The sequence below is a fragment of the Neolamprologus brichardi genome, unplaced genomic scaffold, assembly GCF_056152115.1.
Source record: "Neolamprologus brichardi isolate AB-2024 unplaced genomic scaffold, ASM5615211v1 NODE_ptg000032l+_length_1147064_cov_1, whole genome shotgun sequence".
Lineage (NCBI taxonomy): Eukaryota > Metazoa > Chordata > Actinopteri > Cichliformes > Cichlidae > Neolamprologus > Neolamprologus brichardi.
This window is the reverse complement of record NW_028270039.1, coordinates 732,419-753,077: the sequence shown is the minus strand read 5'-3', so window position 1 is coordinate 753,077 and position 20,659 is coordinate 732,419. Positions and strand designations below refer to the sequence as shown.

Here is a 20,659-nt window from a genome sequence, read left to right as displayed (position 1 = left end):
ATTCAGCTGGATCCTACCATCTCTCTGCGTGGACTGTGTGAAGCGGACGCCTCTGGGGTTGACGTAATCCATATCATGCACAGAGGCACTGTCTGACTGCTCTGTAATGGAGTCTTTGTCCTCCAGAACCTCAGGGATGGACTCCACCGAGGCTGACGGGGCTGGTTCAGCCTGCTGGCCCTCAAACTGGACAGAAAGAGGCGCAGCACAAGAGATTAGGGAGAACCGAGGAAATGCAATGTCTCTCACACAGCTGAAAATGTAAATAAGAGCCATTAGAAACACGTTCACCTGTGCATCTGTAGAGCCGGACTCAGTCCCTGCGAGTGCAACGGCTGCACCAGCGGTTGATGCAGAGCTGCACTGATCCAGGTCAGAAAGGTCTTCCCTGGAAGTGGTTTTTGAGCAGGTGTCCAGGCCGCTGTCGGTGGCCGTCGGGCTACAGATAGATGAGGCAGAGCTGTCTGACACGGGCAGGCTGGGATTGGACAAGCCCTCCTCCATGAACGGGACGCCACCTGAGAACACAGGATCCAATCACACAGCGCTCCACCTGAAAGCCGAGCTCTGCTTACAGGCGGCTGCGAGTCCATCATTACAACAGCGTGCGTCCTACCCGAGAGGTTGTTGTTGAGCGTGCTGGGCTGGCTCGCTTCCATCTGACCGGAGGAGCTACGGACCATGTGGCGAGGCGGCCGCGGGGAACGTTTCTGTTTCTTCCATTTAGATGACTCGCTCATGCCACCGGCACGCATCTTCAGCTGGAGGAAACACAGTGACTGAGTCAGCTGGTGCATCATCGCTGAGCAATGACAATGTTTCACTTCTCTGTATATCCAGATCATTTACACACTCGTAATAACCAGAGGCACCGGGACTCGTGTGGCTTCAGCCGGCGCTGTGTACTGGAGTGGAGTGCTTACAAACCAGATTTATGCTGGTAGACGTTTACACCAGCTGTAATGGACGTTACTGTATCAGTGACTCTTTCTTACATGGCGTGCTGCGGGGAGAAGGTCATTCTAACGTCTCAGGTTTGAGCACTTGACGACGTCTCGTTGGTAAACTGTCTCCATACCCTCTCACGTTACTCTTGCTGAGCTCGTACAGCTTTGCTGTGTTGGCGTCTACGTGCCACATAATTTGCACAGCACGGTTTTCTGCTCTTTTCATGCTACAGTTTAGAAACGAGCTCCTTGACGTGTCTGGCTAATGCTCCTGTGGCGCTCTGTTACAAACCATCATCTAAAGCATAGGTGTCAAACTCTGGCCCGCGGGCCAAATTTGGCCCGCAGCCTAATTACATTTGGCCCACGAAGCCATACTAAATTACTATCAGAGCTGGCCTACTGGTTTATACAGCTGATATATATATTGTTTAGTATTAAGCTTTGCTTGTTCCATATTCAGTTTTTCAGCAAAACGTGTCCAGGGGGCGATCGTGGCTCAAGAGTTGGGAGTTCGTCTTGTAATTGGAAGGTTGCTGGTCCGAGCCCCGGCTTGGACAGTCTCGGTCGTTGTGTCCTTGGGCAAGACACTTCACCCGTTGCCTACTGGTGGTGGTCAGAGGGCCCGGTGGCGCCAGTGTCCGGCAGCCTCGCCTCTGTCAGTGTGCCCCAGGGTGGCTGTGGCTACAATGTAGCTGCCATCACCAGTGTGTGAATGGGTGGATGATTGTGTATAGTGTAAAGTGCTTTGGGGTCCTTAGGGACGAGTAAAGCGCTATACAAATACAGACCATTTTACCTTTTTTGTTTTACCATAAGAAAAGATTCATTCTTATATCTGGAGGAATAAATATATTTCAATAAATATTAACGTTAGTTTTGAATTTTGGCCCACTGTGTATTTGAGTTTGACACCCCTGATCTAAAGCAATGAAAAATGATTGCACTGAGCAGAATATGAAACGATCCCTGTCCTATCGCATAGCCCCGCCCACTATGAGTCAAAACAGAACAGGAAGAGACTTCTGCTGGAAGAATATGCCCTAAGGTTTTAATCCTCTAACTATTTATTTATTTATTTAACACTGGGGATAGTTGGAAGTCTGTTTTAAATAAAAACACACATAAAGCTATCTGCTACCAGCTGGGACATATTGGCACATGAAATCCAACAGCTGTGCAGCCCAAATGAATTCAATCATTTAAAGTATGATAATCCAGATGTAATGTGAGTATTACACAGTCATAGACTGCTGTGTGTCACACCAGCAGGCCTGCTTCCTGTTTTTGTGTCATGTCATGCCTCCATCTTGCCAAGGTCACAGGTAAAGGAAAAGAGGTTAAGGTAGCGAGGGAAAGTCAAAGGTTATTGGGAGAGAATCTATACACTGGCCGAGCCTAAATACTGAGAGTAATCTTCCTTACCTGCACACGTTTGTTTTTCCACAAGATATTGTAAGCCTCAGAAGAGAAGGGGAGCAGGCAAGCCCGTGATTAGTGATGGATATCAGCACATAAGTGGGACCAACACATAACACAACTGAGCATACACATCTATGCACGACGGGAGGAGTGCAAACAGTGCTCCGGATCAGAGTGCACAGTCACTGCAGGCTGTAACCAGGAGCAGCCAGCACAGACGTGTCAGTGGACAGGCAGACCATGCAAGAAGCAACGAGTGCTGGAACTCTGGGAACACCCCAATCTGCATCGAACGCACATATGTGACACGCAACCAGCAGCTCAAAGGACAAACATGGTGTACCAGTCAGTGCTTCAGAGGCAGGGACGTTCACAGGAAGTCCAGACTGAACCACAACAGGCTTTCATAAGAGCTCAGCCGAAGCACAGCTGACTGCATGAAGCGTTTACTTTAACCTGCATCTGACTGATGGATCTGCTGTGCAGGGATTAATTTAAGCTCAAAGTGTCTGCATATTCAGTCATGTGATAGATCTAATTACACTAAATATGTAAAAGATTTTACACATTTAAAGCTGTAAAGTGATTTTGCCCATAAAGCCGGTGCAACGTAAGAATGAGCTTTATAAAAACTGCCGTTAGAAGTTGCAGGACAGTCAGCAGCAGGCGTGCAGAGCACCACAGTCACGGCTTTAACTTTGACAATAATTTTGCATATACAGCACAAAAGACTCACAAACGTCATCTCTAACAGTGCAATAAAAGAGCAGCATCTGATAGATGAAGCCAGAGTGTAACTAGTTCTGCTGTTGACTCTTCTTGTTGTCACTTAGTGCAACTCCAACATGTAATCACAGCCCACACCACTGTGCTGCTCACTGGTGGATCCTGCAGAAATGTTGAGATGCTGATGTTTGATTCAACTACATCCTTGAAACCACCGATGTTTAACACTCATGCGCTCATGCACTCCCACCAAGAAGCCATGCTAACCCTGCTAAGTACCCTGTCTAGCCCACTCGTGTTTCTATGCTGCTCTGCACAAGTAACACCCTCAGAGTCCAGTATGACAGGTAGGGTCTGTGGGGGGGAAACAGGGACACATACAAGTACAGGAAACTTTAAAGGAAAAGTTACAAATAATAAAGTGGATCCAAGCACAGGGGAGGACACAGACTCAGATTAACAAAGAGAAAGCACGATGACAGCAAGCAGCACGTTCACAGCCATGTTACCTTCTTCATGTTAGCACCAACATAACTCTTGGCCTCCTCTTTGAACTGGGGGAGTCTGTGAAGAGACATGAACATGTTACAACATCCCATCTACAGTCTGACATGAATCACCAACCTCGCCCACGCTTCTTAGATGATGTGAGTGATTAGAAATGGAAGCAAACACACCGACAGTCAAACGACTGGACACACATCCTCATTTAATGGGTTTATTTTCAATTTCTATTGTAATCTACGGAGCTCATCCAGGTTTAAGGTCCCATCCCAGACGCCTTGATGTCCACTCACGTCTCGGGTCATTTGATAAATCACATGATAGGGTGGGGCTAGGTCTCCCAATGGGTTCATCCAAACCCTTGGCTGATACTGACCCACAGCTGTTCACACCGTGGCTCATGTGATCAGGCAGATGGAGGGTTAATGAGTCTCTTAAAGGACAGCTTCAATCTCTCCGCCAGTTCCTCTTAGAACTGAAGAAGCTTCTCAGATGAAACCTCGTCAAGAAACTCAAAGACGTCACTGTTCCTTCCGAGCTCTTTCGATGATCGTGACCTGGCTGATCGAGGACACAGACATGATAGCCTGAGCTCTGATCCAATTACACGTCTCCAGTATCTTTGCTGTTTCACTGAGAGGGTTCAGGCTCGCACAGCACAGACGCATCCCACGCTTGATAGCGTCGTGTGCTTGAAGTAGGCCTCTAGTGTTGCTCGCCATCAGCGTCCTGTTGATCTTGTGCTGTTCTAGGAATCCCAGGATCTACGAGGCATTTGTAGACCTTCTTGTCCTGACGTATTCATGTACTGAGCCATGTGCATCATGTACTCTGCCACTGAGAGCACAGCTTGGATGGCTGAGTGGAGAACAGCTGGTTTATTCTCATGACTTCCTTCTCTACCTGTTCAGGCAGTAAGCCGAGGCCATGCCATCCTAAGACGCCTTGATCTTGGACCCATCTTGGAGGGTGAGGATGATGATATCTCCCCCCTGATGTCCTGGCTCCTCTTCGTCATAGCATTTACATCGTACATTGTTAATCTCTAGTTGTGATAGCAGTTGCTTCTTCCGAATGTTGGAATGCTGACCTACTAGTCGTTTCGCCGTCAGTCTGGATGTTGGCTGTCGAATAGGGCTGCCACGATTAGTCGACTATCGAAATCATCGACGACTAATTAACAGCTTATTACAGCAAATGTAATGTGTCTGCGTGACAGAGCCAAAGAAAAACTAATTAAAGTTTAAATCAAATTTGACTGGTAGTCTTTGAAAAGTGTCCACTGATTTGTTGACGTCACAGCAGTAATTCTGTGCCTTTATTAGCGTGTATGTGTGTGCGTGATGTACACGTGCGAACACAGGAAGTTCACGCCTCCCTGTTTATTTAGGCAGAGGCTTTAAATAACTGTTGTATACTGGCCCAGAGGTGGAAACTGGCTCCTGCAAGGACACTGCTTTAAGGTTATTTAGTGCATCCTTTAGCCCTGAACCAAAAAAGCTTAACTCTCACAAAACACTAACAACGACTTTTTGATTAAAACTCTACAAAAGTACAATAATAAATAATAAAAACCCCAAAAGAAAAAACATTTAGCACTAAACACAGAGCCTGTCATCAGATGCTTAAGAGGAAATATCCCTGTAAGAGTGTCGGCACATTAGTGAAGCAGCAAACGTAACAGAGTGTTAGTGTCACCAGGTTTCTGTGAAGCTAAAGCTTCATAATGATGAGCTCTGATCTCATCAACATCCAAGCGCACACACACACACACACACACACACACACAGTGTGTGAGCCAGCAGCCTGACATTAGCTCAGCGTTAATAGAGTGTTGTTCTGTAAGCACGATTATTGGACGATCTGTGGCTCCAACAGATTAACATGCTTAATACGTTCAGCAGCCAATCTAAGACCGAGCTGCTGCTCATTACTCTCTGGTGGAGGGGGTGAGGGTGGAGGTGGTGAGGGTGGAGGGCATCCCAGACTCACATCTCTATTATCTGGGGTCTGTGGACAAGCGGGGGGCTGAACACGCAGGAAATGAGCTGCGAGCCGTGTGTGTGTCTGTGTGTGCGAGAGTGCAGGATGAGAACAATGGAGTGAAAGTCCAGACTGGTTCATTGCACCGTGTGCTGAGATGTCTGTTAGTGAGATTTAACACAGTCAGGTCTTGTAAGGACTTGATAACAAGAATCCTGGCAGCAAACAACAACTGGACTGCTCAGAGGAACTGGCAGCAAACAGCAGCAACCAGAAACTAATTCTGCACTTCACTGAGAGGAGGATGAGCTTTGTGACAAAGCCCATGTCATTAGTCTTAGTTAAGCACGCACAGCATCAGGAGGTGAAACAAATCACAGCTTTCATTGAAGCTGTTTGTTATCCAGCTGCAGTCACTCACATCAGCAGACATGCTGCTGCTGATTGCTTCTATGTGGCGATGCTAACTCTCAGTGCGTGATGTGTGTGTGCTTAATATTTATGGATCATTGCTGCTGAATCAGAGAGCAGCTTTATCTATATGCAGATCATACAGCTCATCCCTTTGTCTCCACATGTGACTGGCACTCCTAAACACATGTGTGGACGATGGTGCTGTGAGTGAGAGGGGGTTTGATTAGACCTTCCCAAAGTGTGGGGCCCGCCCCCTAGGGGGGGGCGCAGAGCCATTGCAATGGGGGGGGGGGGGGGGGGGGGGCGCGCGAACGAAACGCTTGGACACTGCTAGCACGGGCGCCCACAGAAACGCAAAGCAGGAGATGAAGCATCGCTGAATATGTTTCCAAACCAGCTTCATTCTGAGCCAAAGACTAGAAAATATGGTGAAGCACATCTTCCCTTTGGCTTCACCTGCACAGGTGCTGAGGTAGGTCTCCCTGCAGGGTTGGTTTCCCTGTGGGGAGCAGCGCTGGGCTGTTTAAATCAAACAGGATCCCACAGTTTATGTTTTTAAACCCATTTTGCACAGAGAGGCATTTTTTGAAAAATGTATTGATGCAATGTTGAATATTATTACACAGGAAAAAACAACTACATGTAAAATAATGACAGCGTGACGCCTCTGCCTGTGTAAACAGAGGGACAGTAACTGTGTGTAAAACCTGCAGACAGTCAGATTAACAGTATTTTGTCTCGATCATTCTGCAGTTCATCTCATGTAAACAATAATGTGCACACAGCGTGGCGTGATAAAGGCACATACCTTTGACGTTGAGTGACCAACTCTGTATTCCTCGTCCACACGTAAACGCAATAAAGGAGTTTTAAATCTCAGTTTTCAGTGATTCAAAACGTTTACGTGGACGAAACAGCTGCGTGTTCAAAAACACCCGTGTAGGTGCAGACGCAGCGTAAAAGAGTTAGTAGTTTATTTTATTACCTGTAATTTATTGCAGATTACTTATATTTGCTTAATTGTTTACTAAATGTTTGAGGTGTGAAATAAACCACAATGGAGCGAAAAATGGGCGTGTGTGGTTGGAGGATGTGTTTGTGCGCGAGAAGGCGGGGGCGCGAACATTTTTCTTGTAAAACAAGGGGGCCCAGCAAAAAAAGTTTGGGAACCACTGGATTAGCCCAAGGCTAGATAACATCTGTTCAACATACCTCAGCCTTACACCTCCCAGTGAGTGTTACGTGTCTGCTGTGTTGGACTTCTTTGTGTCTGTAAGAATCTCCCTACTTGAAGATAAATAAAAACATCTCTAATCTCATCCTAATGATGGCGACAGACTATTAAGCATAGTTTAGGTTGTTATCATTACTAAGACACACTTTCACTGTGCTTTGACCCTCTCTGCACACCTGCAGTTAATCTGACCACAGTTTAAAGCCGAATGTCAGAAGCTGTCCAAACACCGGAGCCATGAATCCCATCCTTCAATAATGGATCACGCTGCTGAACTGTGCGTTATGAATGGCAGGTCATTGGCGAGCAGTTGGATTGTGCAGGTCCCTACTGGAGATGCTCGGGGATCAGGACAGTCCAGCTCCAGTTAGTGTCACACTAGCAGCTGGTTCATATGCAGCACAGTCAGCTCCTTCAATCCTGTCAGGGCCTCTTCATACCTGAGATGCTTATTTTGCCACTGTGGTTCCTGATCCTGCAGGTATGGTCTGCTCGTGGATCCACTAGCTATGGAGCATTGTTGTTATGGGTTGTGTCTTCCATCTCTCTGGTACACCTCTGTAACTGGCCAAGGCTGCGAGTCTTTGGCTGGCAGGTTCCACAGCCTCAGGTGTGGACCGCACCTGTACTTCTTAGGCACCGCCTTCTTTATCGACCTTTCTGCACCTCTGACATTTTGCTAACTTGCCTCGATCTTGGCCTCGAGTCCCCTCCTCCAACGAGGATGCTCCTGGTGTTCGTCTCTGTAGATCAGCTGCTCAGTCTTGATGATGGTCACAGTAAGGATTGTTCATTATGCAGACCTCCAGGGTACCTCACACAGTCTTGGTGATTGGCCATGGAGGGTTCGAGTCTCCAGCTTTGCAATGCCCCCCCCCCTCTCGCACTCATCAGGCTTTGGGTTGTATGTGGGGCTTGGTACCCGATCCTGGGTGGGGTTGATGATATCTCCCTCTGACGTCACATCCTGGTCCCCCTCATCGATCTCTAGTTGTGCTAGCAGCTGCTTCTTCCGAACGCTGGAACACCGAGCTTGTTGTTTTACTGTCAGTCTGGACGCTATCTCTACTTTAAGATTCAAACTTTCCTTTTTGCTAAAGCATATAGTTAGGGCTGGACCAGGTGACCCTGCATCCTCCCTTAGTTATGCTGCAATAGGTGTAGGCTGCCGGGGATTCCCATGATGCACTGGGTGTTTCTTCTTCACTCACTGTGTTAACAGACCTCTCTGCACTGAATCATATCTGTTATTAATCTCTGGCTCTCCTCCACGTCTTCCTCCTCTCACCACAACTGGTCGTAGCAGACGAGACTAAAGATGAACCGTGTCCGTCTTTGTTGTTGAGGATTCATAAAATTAGGAGGATAATTTTCATATTCATGTAGTTTTCTATTGAAGCCAAAGTGGAGACTGAGAAAAGGCCATGATTTGAGAACCCAGATTAGACAATGACTATGGCTGCTGTGCAATAACATTTTAAATATCAGAATAAACTTGGCAAACTTCATATATAGGACCTTACAGACTGAGGTAACAACAGCTTGTGGTTTTCTCTCACAGATCTTACTGGACGTGTGATCATGTATTTAATGTGGACACACAGCCGGTCAGTGAGCCCAAAGCTAAAGGGCCCAGCTCACAAAGCTCCGCCTCCACCTTTCATTCTCTTCTGAATATCATGGAGTGGAAACCTGTATCTCTGCAAACTTACTGTGGACATTTATTTTAACGAGAGTGTTTGTCTTACAACCTTCCTCGTTTATATTAAAGACAGTCACCCTGTCATTCATTTACCTGGAGAATAACAGCTGCACCATGTCGACCAGCGTATGTTCAGCCGTCTTCCTGAGGAGCTCTGCACACAGACAGAGACATGAGAACAAAAACTGTGTGAGAGGAGACGCCTCTGAGTGGAGACAGTTTAAGACATCATTTGATATTTTTATGTAACTAACAGGACTGGACTAGTTGAACCTCACAGACGACGGCGGTACAGCCAAAGAACAGGTCGTCCAATAAGATGTGAAAATTAGGGGTGCAACGATGCACAAAATTCACGGTTCGGTTCGATATTTTTTCGATACAAGAAAAAATGTTCATGCCTTTTTAATTTGTCATTTATTAAAATTATAAATATATATTTTAACTCAAAAGTACAGTTTTTAAATTTAATGTTGCTGAAACAACAAAGTAATAAAATAAATCTATCTGGTGGAGGAATCACTCATCTTTGGAAAAGAGAGTTTATTACAGAGAAATGTCTCTTTCCAAAATAAAAGCTCTACTATACGCTTCTTCTGGGCTATATTCTCAGCAGCATATTAAACATATCAGGTCCCCATAAGGAGAATCATGTGCTAACGGCTGTCTAAATGACTCGGGTAAAGTTTGTAGCATGCGTGCTTGTTGTTTTTGTCTGCTTCCACTTGTCTTTGCACGAGGATGATGTCGGAGTAAATGTGCAGTCATATTCGTTGTGTTCCCACTAGTGCTGTCAGCGTTAATCTGAAATGACGTTAACGCCACAACACGGCAAATCTCCGTTAACGAGCTACCGCGGATCGCCCCGTGCGTGGGGCTGGACGGCCAACACGTTAACGAGCTAACTGCGCTAACGCACTAGTTCCCACCCATGTAATTGAGCATTGCTGGCACATCCAACATACTGTTTTACTTTAGTCCATGACGCGCTTACCTTCAGGGTCATACGTCACATGAAGACCAAAATAGTTCCAAACGCCAGATCTGAATGAGGGTGGGGGAGGTTCAATTTGCCATGTTGCAACGAGCTTAACTTCTGTCTAGCTAGCTTGCGCTGCGCTCATCTGTGTTCGACTACTCCGCCTAGGCTGCACTGTCGAGCGCAGATCCACTGAGCGCTCAACACAGACAGCACCGTCAGAAGGAAAGTTGATAAAATAAATTAAAAATTTTGTATTATTCATACATATGCGTACCGAACCGAAAGCACTGTATCGAACGGTTCAATATCGATACGAGTATCGTTGCACCCCTAGTGAAAATGTCTTCTGTTATCAGTGTGAGGCTAATCTCACACAAACACTGTACCTAATGTCCTCAGGGTCAGAATAATTTATTATCCTTCACTCTCAGCCTGTCTGAGGCCTTTCACAGGCATTAAATGATGAACCCTGCGTCACAGGAGCTGTGCTGTGAAGGAGCTGCTGGAACGTGCCAGTAAAACCTGAACTGTTTCAGATCAGGATGCAATGCTTCCTTGAATGAGCTTCAAATAAACTCACCACTTAGACGCATCTCAAAGCAGATCCTGAAGCAGGACTGCATGATCTCACAGACAGACTCGTTGGTCAGGTGGGCTCCCACTGGTGTCAGCAGCAACGTCCTCAGCACCTGAAGCAGCAGTGCAGCTGTACTAACATGCATACTGTGGCTGGCAGTGACAGTGACAAACGGGGCATACCTGTAGGATTTTCATAAGGACAACTTCATCACTGGCCGGGTCTGTTCCTACAAATCTAGCGTGCGTGACGGCGTCCGCCATGTTCTCAATGGCCTCCGCTGCTGCCTCGTGGCTAGCATCTGCAACAGACAACAAACAGAAGAGTCAGACCGTCGTCACTGAAGAGGCGCCGAAGAGAAGCTGACTCTCAGACGCTCATCGATGAGGTCCAGCTCGACTGGACTTCATCGGCTCCTCTTCATCGTGAGCTTTCGCACAGCTGAATAAAGGAAGATTGATTCAGTCGTCTCAAAACTTATGAAGGCCAGTCTTGATATTTCCTTTATTAATAATCAACTATTGTTTTTGCTGCTGCAGAACATGTGGCATACACAAGCATATAAACTATGTAGCACAGAGCACCGTAAAGTGTCGCATATATGTTTAAAATAATGCAGTAATCCCCGGCACACATGTGCACGCTGCACCGCAGGCTCGAGACGCTGGTACGTGCTGACAGAACAGGAATGATGCTGCTGCTGTGGAGCTCATAGCGCTGTCCACCATCACATCCATCAAATCAAAAACTCTGACATTCACAGATCTGGTTCATTTTCTCACTGCACAAATTATATATAAAGCAATTAATAACCTGCTTCCTGACAATATTCTAAACATGTTTTCTAAAAGGGAACGGGGACACAATCTGAGGGGGGAATTAAATTTAAAACATCCTCGTATCCGTACAACATTAAAAGGTTTTTGCATCTCTGTGTGTGGAGTGAAGCTGTGCAACAGACTAAGTAAAGATATGAAGCCGAGCATGGCGCAGTTTAAACAGCAGTTTAAGATGGTTTTACAGGGTACAGGGAAGAGGTGGAGATCTGATCGGGTGTTCTTGTCTAATATTTTCATGTGTGTGCGGGTGCACGGGTATGTTGGTGTGGGTATATATATATCTGTAGGTTGTGTATCCTTTGAGGTGTTAATGGGGTTATTGAAAATGTGTATATGTGCGTATGTGTATATACATATGTATGGATAGATAGAAACATATATGTATATATATAAAAAATGAATAATAAAAAAAAATACACATGACATAACGTAATTGCAAGGAGGTATTTCTGTAGTCTATTGATTACTAGATAGTGGAAAAGGGGTGGGATTAAATCAGCTCATGCTTCTTCCTTTTTGAACATGAAAGTTATTTGTAGTTGTTTTTGATCGTTTTCCTTTTGTTTTGCTTTGTTTGTCTCTTTTAATTCTATGTTGTTGTACTTTTTCAACATGTTCAAAATAAAGATTCAATCAATCCATAACGTGTTTGCAGTGAGGTCAGTGACTGCTGCCTCTGGCATGTAGCTGCTGCATTCACCAGATTTCCTAATTAAAAACAATGTTTAAATCTGAAACAGTGACATCGTTTTAAAAGCTTTCAGATTTTTACAGGACTCGACCAAGCAGGTGGTTGAACTGATGTGGCCTCAACTCTGAGGCTTCCTAAGACTCAAAAAGGACATTACATTAGGAACCCTACACATATGAGCAGTGTATAAATAAATTGTGACAGGAAGTAAGTGCAGAGTTTCTGCTTCATGAACCATTTAGGATTTAGAGCAACTTCACAGTCTCACAGGTAACTGGACAAGCTAATGTAGTTCTACAGTCAGAGCATTTTCCTCCAATCAGAGACTGCCAGATGTTCAGTGGTGACATAAACACTGTGAGCCATGATATCCAACACGTGGTGGCAGTGAGCAACTATGAAGACATGTTCAAACAGCATCCATCGTGCTTCATGGATCTCGTGACCAGATGTGGCCCTTTATTGGACGTAAGCTGGACAAACAGCTCACCGACTCCTGTCGAACAGCCCATTGTTTTTGAAACCAGAGTGGCTGAGCCATCGTGTTTTTCTTTCCCACCATCCTCACCAGCAGCAATTCATTAACTAATAAGCGGGGGGGGGGGGGGGGGGATTAGGACTATCCCCCCAACAAAGCAGCCTGTCAACATTAACACTCTGACAGGACCTCTCCCTCTGAACACGTGTTTACTACATGATATGTAATTAAAGTTAAAGACACTTCTTGGGAATTTGCTCTTTGACAGATGGTGAGCAGAACAAGAGTCGTCGTTTGTTTAAGGCTGAGAACTGGTTTCAGAGAAGTCCAGGGAGATGCAGTCATGCCCACATCCCTCCAGAGTCGAGGGCGACAACAAGCGTGGAGGTCGTGTTGGAAACATCAAGACCCACACAGAGAAACTGGAGCCACGCGGGGATCGAGCAGAGACAGAAGTGATAGAAAACACTAATCCTTCCTCTGGCACAGAGCAGGCAAGTGCAAAGGTGGGCTGTGGTGGGGGGTTAAAATAACACTGAGGAGAGGGTGTGTGTGTGTGTCTGAAACAGCTGCCACATGAAGTCGAGTCCATCAAACTCCACAAACACACACATCCTGAAACGTGGCGTAACAGAGTGGGCACAGAGGCAGGACGCACAACAAGAGCTGGAGCTGCATGACAAACCACACACAGGAACACACTTTACTGCATTTATACTCGTTCTGTTGTTCTCTGTTCATCTTCCTAATAGCTGCTCTGCTAACCATGAGCTGTGGTTCACAGAGCTGACTCACAATCAGCAAACACTGAGCACGTGTCCACAGTTGACTGTATTTGACTGGATTTCTTTAATGCTCTGACTGTCCAGCACACGAGTGTGACACGTCGTTTCATTACAGCAGGCAGTTTATTAAGAACATAAGAGTTTCTCCAGCCTCAGGCAGGCTTCAGCTGCACTCTAAGCTCGCCTCTTCTGCAGTCCCTGCAGCCTGAGCCTCGGCTGAGCCTCGCTCTGAGCCCTGTGAGGTCCAGTGACCACGCGGCTGCTAGCAGCACAGCGTGGCACTGCTGACTACAGGAGACTCTGAGAAAACAGAGAAGGGGGAAGATGAGCAATAAGATGAGAGCGAATACACCCCGTTTCTGGATATCTGTCAACAGCTTAGTTTGCTCTCACTCTGCAGGAAGACCTCAGACCACAGAGAGGAGACACTGCTCTCTAAAATTAAAATGTCTTACAGTCATTTCCACCTAGATGTCTGCAGACTATTAAACTGTAGCCTGACAGTGTGCTGACCTTTCTGCATCATGTTTGTGTGACACCTACGCTGTTCTCTCTGCACTCTGACAGGTGTGTGACTGCAGGCAGCTTCACAGACTCACAGGCCAACACGACGCTCAGTGAGGAAACAGAAATCCACCAAAGCTTACGCTGTGGCGTCTGTGTGGCCAGCAGGTGGCAGTATGTGACTGGAACGGTCATGTTTGTTCTGTCCATCTGCTACTTGCTCAGAAACTTAATGACATGCAGCAAGTTTCAGGTCTTTCCGTAGCTGGCCTGGATCACCAGCTTCACGTGCACTAACAGTGAGTGGAGCATTACTGTAGTCAGTCAAACACAGACGGCTGGGATTGGTTCAGTTGGCGTCTCAGCATCTATGCATCGTAACTATTGACTGCCCTGCAACTCTGCAGCGACTGAAGCTGCTCCTCAGTTTGATTCACATCCTTCACACGAAAGCTTCGATGTAAAGGAGCGAGCACCAAGTTTCCCAGCAGCTCTCTGACAGGCTGCCTACAGCTGTGTGACCGTCACGCTGCTCACACCAACACCTGGTGATGCATCGTCACACTTGGCAGACGCTGGGCCACATTTGCCTGATGAGGCCAACGATGGCAGCGACCTTCAGGTCATTCTGCATCAGCTGTGAAGAACAGGAACATGTTCCTGGGCCGACTGCGCTCCTGGACTTCACCTGAAGCTGGTTTCCTCATAAAGAAAGTCACCTCAGCCGAGTATTCGTACTCCATCTGCTGAGTCACAGACACAGGCGCCACATTCGTCCTGGATCTAACCTAGAAAAAAGGAGGCTGCTCCCCCGAGGCTCACGCTTAACTGTTTTTCTGCTATTTATCTAATTAATTACCAGGAACCCTCCTGTTATTAATGTTAGAGCTAGAACCACTCCCACACCAGTCTTACCAGTTGAAGGAGATGTGATTAAACTGGGAAATGGTGCTTTTTCATTGGGTTTGTTTAAGAATCGAGTCCATTCATCAGCATGTTTAGTCTTCACGTGAAGCCACTACTGTCTGGAAACCAGCTCATTTTCACATACAGGTAACATCATTTTCTTACCGATGAGGCCGTGAGACAGGAACTTGTTGACAGAGGTAAGAGCGAGGCCTGTGATTGGTCCAGTGGTGTCCTCGGAGCGCACGACTTCCAGGAAAGGCCTCAGGAAAATATTGGGTTCAACATCTGACAGCTCTGAAAAACAATGCAGGCACACATAATCAGGCACACGGTCGTCTGCAGAGGCTTTATGACTGTCGTGATCTGGAGCAAACATTTCCCCAGACTGCAAATGATGGTTTGTGCAAACAGCTGCGCCGAGAAATCGATGAGGAAGTAACATGACGGAGGCTCGACCTGTGTTTTACCTAACGGTGAGGGGGAGACGAGGGGGGAGGAAGATCTTTGATAAGGCAGGGAGAGAAGTGTGCTAACAGTAGCATAGGTTAGCATTTGGGTAAAGAGGCTCCACCCTCCCCATTATTGATCTATTCTTCTTCATTTTTACCTCCACCAGTGATTTTAGAGTCAATCTGCAAAACCCGACCAAAGAACAATCAGACTTCAGTCTGTGAGCGCCAACACTCCAGCTTTTTATATCACACACTTAACAGATAATGATCAAAGTGATGAACAGTAAATAACATGAATCAATATAATGATTTAAGAGCATATTTACAAAGGACCACGACCCACTGTGTGCTCCGAGGTGACAGCCTAAAAGACACGACGCTGGGAGCTGCCTCCGTGCGCTGCAGCAGTGACAGTGAATGCACACATGCAGCACAGTGCAGTCAGGTGCTGCTCGTCAGAAGCATCACTTCACACATGTCTCCACTGCTTCACAGTCCAGTGGAGGCTTGTTTCACACCACTGTGTCTGGTGGCTTGCACTGCAAGGCCTGGATGAAGCAGTTATGGAAACCCATCCCTGGTCCTGAGAGCCGTTCTTTCACAAACGTCACCATCACAAAGCCTCGGTGCTCACTTTTAGTACGAGACTATGATAGGTGTCCATCAGCTTTCTACAGGAGGGTGGCAGTGGCTTATTACTTTATATTCACACACATGTAGTTAGACGACTTCATCAGAGGCGATGGGCCATCAGTAAACACGGGGCCTCACAGCCTCTCTGTGGCCTTTGAGAAGGAAAATAAATAATTATGCTGCAGCCAAGCTTCGACTGACCAAACTACAATAAATAAATGAGTTTTCAGTCAGAGGCGCGTGCTGCCTTCGATGAGCTGTGTTTGCTGCATACAGTCCAACTGGAGCTGAGCTTGACTGGAGAGCAAAGAAAACCAGTTTGTGAAATGAAGCCATTATGATTCACCATGAGCCTGATCCCATCTACCTTGACTTGCTGGAGCTCGTCTCTGCTCAGAGCTGTAGGAGAGGATCCAGCCATGTGTGCATTACCTTCACAAATGGGCCTCGCAAAGGAAGGGAAGAGAGCCGGGGGTGAAGCTCTGCCCCCAGAGAGCACATCAGGATGAGGCAAACTCTCTGAACAACACAGGCCGTCTTTAACACATGCGCATCTATTGGCACTGGAGCAGAAAAGCTTAGAGCACAGGGAGCAACTACAGCAGATGAATCTGAGCTGAAGACACTGTTCAGACAAAAAGGACAAAAGCAGAGAGCAAACTGTTTATTGTGCTGTCTTTGTGAGGCTTTCCAAACACAGTGGTGGAGCTCTACAATCCCAACATGCAGGATCTGAGCACAACACGGAGTTCTGCTAATGATGGAGACCCACTAACTTCCATGTTCCTTTAAGAGGGAGTTACAGGGCTGACTGGACTGTGTGGGGAATAAACCAGAACAGACGTCTGCTGATTTCAGACATGTGTTGCTATTTATGAGAACAGATATAAATGAGGCCACAAACACAACAGTGTGGCGTTTTCCTCCCTTTGCTCACGACCATCAGTGCACAGTCAGCACTTACTGTCCCGTTCAGGTATCAGCAGTATCCTGTCACTGCCGACTTCATGCTCCTCGTTTTCCTTTGCCAAGTCAGTGCGAGGTCAGAGGTCACCACATCGCTGTGACACATGTTTAATGTTCTTCTACATGATAAAGAAAAAGCTGCTGTGACAGCTTCAATGATCATGAAAACAGCAGAAAAGGTTTTTGGGGTTTTATACTGTAAACAAACAGAACTTTGTAAAGTAGAAACTTTTCTGTCATGTAGTCGTTTATTTCTTCATGACTTTGTGTGGTAACATGCACACACTGCACATAGTTTATTTATGGGACGTTCAATAACTGCACATTGAATCTTTGTCATTTTCCTAAGAAACTCTGCTCTCATCCTGTTATCAGTCAGAAGCTGCTCTCTTCACGTGTCCCAGTGTACCTGGCCTGTACCACTACAGTCTTTGGAACGTCTGCCCCTTTGACTCTTTCACATAATGGTATGATCCCAGTCTGTCGTTACATGTGATTGGTCACATGGTGTGCCCATTGAAATACAGTCCCACCCCTGCCTGCACTGATTCAGGGCTGAACACGCGGCTCCCACACTGACGGGACATTAATAATTGACATGTGAAATTATCTCGCGGGGCAGATATAACTGTATAATTGGGCCATAGGTTTGACAGGCCTGCTGTGAGGTTTGTCATTTATATTTATTAAAACTGAACAGTAGGGCTGGGCCATATCATACCGTTCACGGTAACACCGGTATAACGTTGGGCAACGATAGAAAAATGAAATATGACGATAGAATATGGGTAGAACACGCATGCGCAGTGCCTTTGTTTACATACTCACACGTCGGAAAAAGCATGGCGGTGAAAGCGAATCGTTGAATGAAACGATGAACCTGAACTGGTTTGTAAAAATGCTGCAGCTTCACTGGTGTGGAACTGGTTTAGCTTTCGTCCGTCAGATACACAACAAAGCACTATTTTTGGTAGCGCATGCTAGTTATTACCGTGTTGTTTGGAAAATACGGCACACTTCAAATCAATCCTTTGATTTTTCTGAAAGTCGACAGAGCCCCTTATAATCCCGTGTGCCTTATGTATGAACTCTGGTTGTGTTTACTGACCTCGAGACGATTTTATGTCGTACACGAAAATCTGTCAAATGTTTCAGTACGACTTTGCTAAGCTACGAAGCCGCACCGCTTGATGGATTGTCGGAGCGTTACGGCTATCGTAGGCGGAGCCTCGCGGAGTGATACGTACTGTGCTTCAACATAATGTTACTGTATTGTGTGTGTATAACCTCTTTTTAAGTGTTGTGGATATTATACATGGTTATGCTGAGGATATGTCGGCCAGTTTCCACTGGAAATGCCTTTTGGTTAAACTGTCAGCGAGGAATTTGCATTTGCACTGTTAAATTTTTATATAACTTTAATGCAGATAAAAAACAGCTGCTTGTTTAAGTGAAAATACATTGATGGGTTTTTATTGACACTAATAAAGTTGTGGAGTTGTAAAGTATTTTGTCTCGTGTCAATTATATCCTCAGTTATATCGTTATCACAAATTTTCAAATGTATATGGTGATCAATATTTTTGGTCATGTCGCCCTGCTCTACTGAACAGAGATGTTAAGAATGTGATATATGGAAAGGACGTGTATAAGAGCCTGTGTTATAAACATCACTAAACTGACCGATAGTGATCTGTGATCACATGTGTCTGTGGGAGCTCTGCCAGGTCAAAGCATCAAAGCATCTGTGCTACAACAGCAGCGGTGACCCTCTACCCGGACCCACACACTGATAACCCACCAGTGACACGAGTAAGTCTGTGACTGCAGTGCTGAGGCGCCTCATGCTAAGCAAATATATCCCTAACCCTATTAATTTGAGTATGTATGACCTATTATTTTGTAAAGGTCATAACACCTGGCCGGTCAACAAATGTTTGAATGCTGTTTGTTGGATGTATGGACTATAACACAGCTGTGCTAATCTGTTTTAAAGCTAGTGTAGGAATACTCCTACATACACACCTACAGGATCAGCCACGATGACAGAGGAAGTGTGACATCACCACACAGCTGTGGGGCGTGGTTGCTATAGTGATAAAGCCACTGAGAGGAGGGGGAGGTGAGTAAAAAGCTGCTGTGTGGGTCACTGAGACGTTTCTGCAACTGAAAACGTCCACATGAACAGAGTCCACTCTGTGGGGCAGAGAGGATAAGGTGTGTATTTTAAAACGTATAGTTCAGACTTAATACAACATCCTTATGTGTCCAGAGCCTCTGTGCAGCGTAAAGACCTGAACAGTCCCCTCTAAGGAGCCTGCAATGGGCTGAACAGCTGTTGGTGATGATGTGCACGTAATTGTTTGAAAATGACTTCTGGTGAGTTTGTAAATGCAACATTTTACTAAAAGTGAAGTAGCTCCATGTTAAGGTGGTAGTGTTGTCTGCATCAGGGAGAGACACAGGAAAGGGAGGCAGACAAAAATGTGGCTCTGAAATTTAAAAGTACACATTTTATTTGAGCAATCCTTTCACCATGAGTGACACCAACCGCACAAGAACAAAATACTACGTTTCCACATTTTTCAGCCCAAGTTTGAGAGCTCGCTGTGGACAGGTTGGTTGGAGAAGGTAGCAAGCAGAGGACAGATGTCATCACAATGATAAAAAACACGGGTTGAGACATTTGGATGGATCATGTACTAGGGCTGCCACGATTGGTCGACTAGTCACGATTACGTCGACTATCAAAATCGTCGTCGACTGCTTTAATAGTCGACGCGTCGTTTGAAGCTTTGTAAGACCACAAAAGACGCAGGAATAAGTAGTAGGATTTAAGAGTGTAATAACGGACTGAAACAGAAGATGGCAGCACTGCATGTACAAGGATGCCAGCTTCTTCTGTTTGTTTAATGGCAGTTTACTCCCCAGTGTTCGAGGATACCGCCACCTGCTGACCAAGGGAATGAACCCTATTGTAAACTGAATTAGAGTCATTACAAACGTGTTAAATTTGATAGTCGAGTGTGTTTATACTCGTCTGTGGAGAGGATTGTTGGAATAGTGATGATGATGTCCGCTATCACTGTCAGTTGTCAGTAAACACTTAATCTGGCTGATGAATCTTCACGTCACATAATACAAAGTCTGTATTATTAACTCTGTAATTAGGCGCCATTCTTCTTATTTTACGGCGCTGTTGTTCAATCGGGGAACGCTCTCTGTTGAGGAGAAAAGCATGAATTTGTTTGTAAACGGATTATTCATTGTTTAAATGTCCCGGTAGTCGAAAAGGAGGCAGCGCTGCTGAGAAATGCTAGGAGCTAACTGGGCGCTAACCGTGTCATTCAAATATACTGAATGTCGCAATGCTGGCAAAGACAGGAAGTGACGCAACATTTGCGCATGCGGGGTACCGATCGGGTTTCCGGTACGGCTCGGGTAGCGACAGCAAGGCTAACTAGAGCCGTGAGAACACCGGACTCCCGCTAATCGTTTTCAAACCCACCGCCGTCTTTCACTACTCAGGTTAAACATGATATATAAGTCACTTAGATAACTTAAAAATGTTATTGTTTGGCTTTTTTTAGTATTTTATTTGTTCCTGAGTAAATCGGTTTGGCTGAGATTAAAGTTATAGTTTTTACACAGCTGAATAAACATCAAGCAGACAGCTGATTATCAGAAGTGTGAGATGCTCGAGAATTTACTCCGGTGTCCTGTTATATTTTAGATAGCAAGGAGTTTATTAAACTTCACCGAAACAATCTGCAAATGTCATTAAAATTTAATAAACTATCATCTTGTCTTTATTTGTAGTTAGCACATACCTGAAACACTTAAAGCTGTAAGCTAATGATAGTTATATAAGAGCAGATGCTGCTGGTGCAATAAGCTGTAGTTTTACGTCC

The 20,659-nt window shown here is 45.7% G+C and overlaps 1 protein-coding gene across 4 annotated transcripts in view; it reads right to left on the bottom strand.

Annotated features, from left to right (window-relative positions):
• Positions 1-20,659, bottom strand: part of gbf1 (golgi brefeldin A resistant guanine nucleotide exchange factor 1) — a 75,162-nt gene that overhangs the window by 26,489 nt on the left and 28,014 nt on the right. For 2 of the 4 annotated variants that reach the window (XM_087836989.1, XM_087836990.1), the window contains exons 4-12: positions 14,860-14,991; positions 10,674-10,792; positions 10,495-10,603; positions 9,026-9,086; positions 3,605-3,659; positions 2,373-2,408; positions 617-761; positions 292-518; positions 18-186 (exon numbers count right to left, since the gene is read on the bottom strand). In XM_087836989.1, the coding sequence (XP_087693115.1) occupies positions 18-186; positions 292-518; positions 617-761; positions 2,373-2,408; positions 3,605-3,659; positions 9,026-9,086; positions 10,495-10,603; positions 10,674-10,792; positions 14,860-14,991 (1,053 nt within the window). The remainder of the gene's footprint in view (positions 1-17; positions 187-291; positions 519-616; positions 762-2,372; positions 2,409-3,604; positions 3,660-9,025; positions 9,087-10,494; positions 10,604-10,673; positions 10,793-14,859; positions 14,992-20,659) is intronic. The other 2 variants (XM_087836991.1, XM_087836992.1) reach the window with 1 other exon arrangement.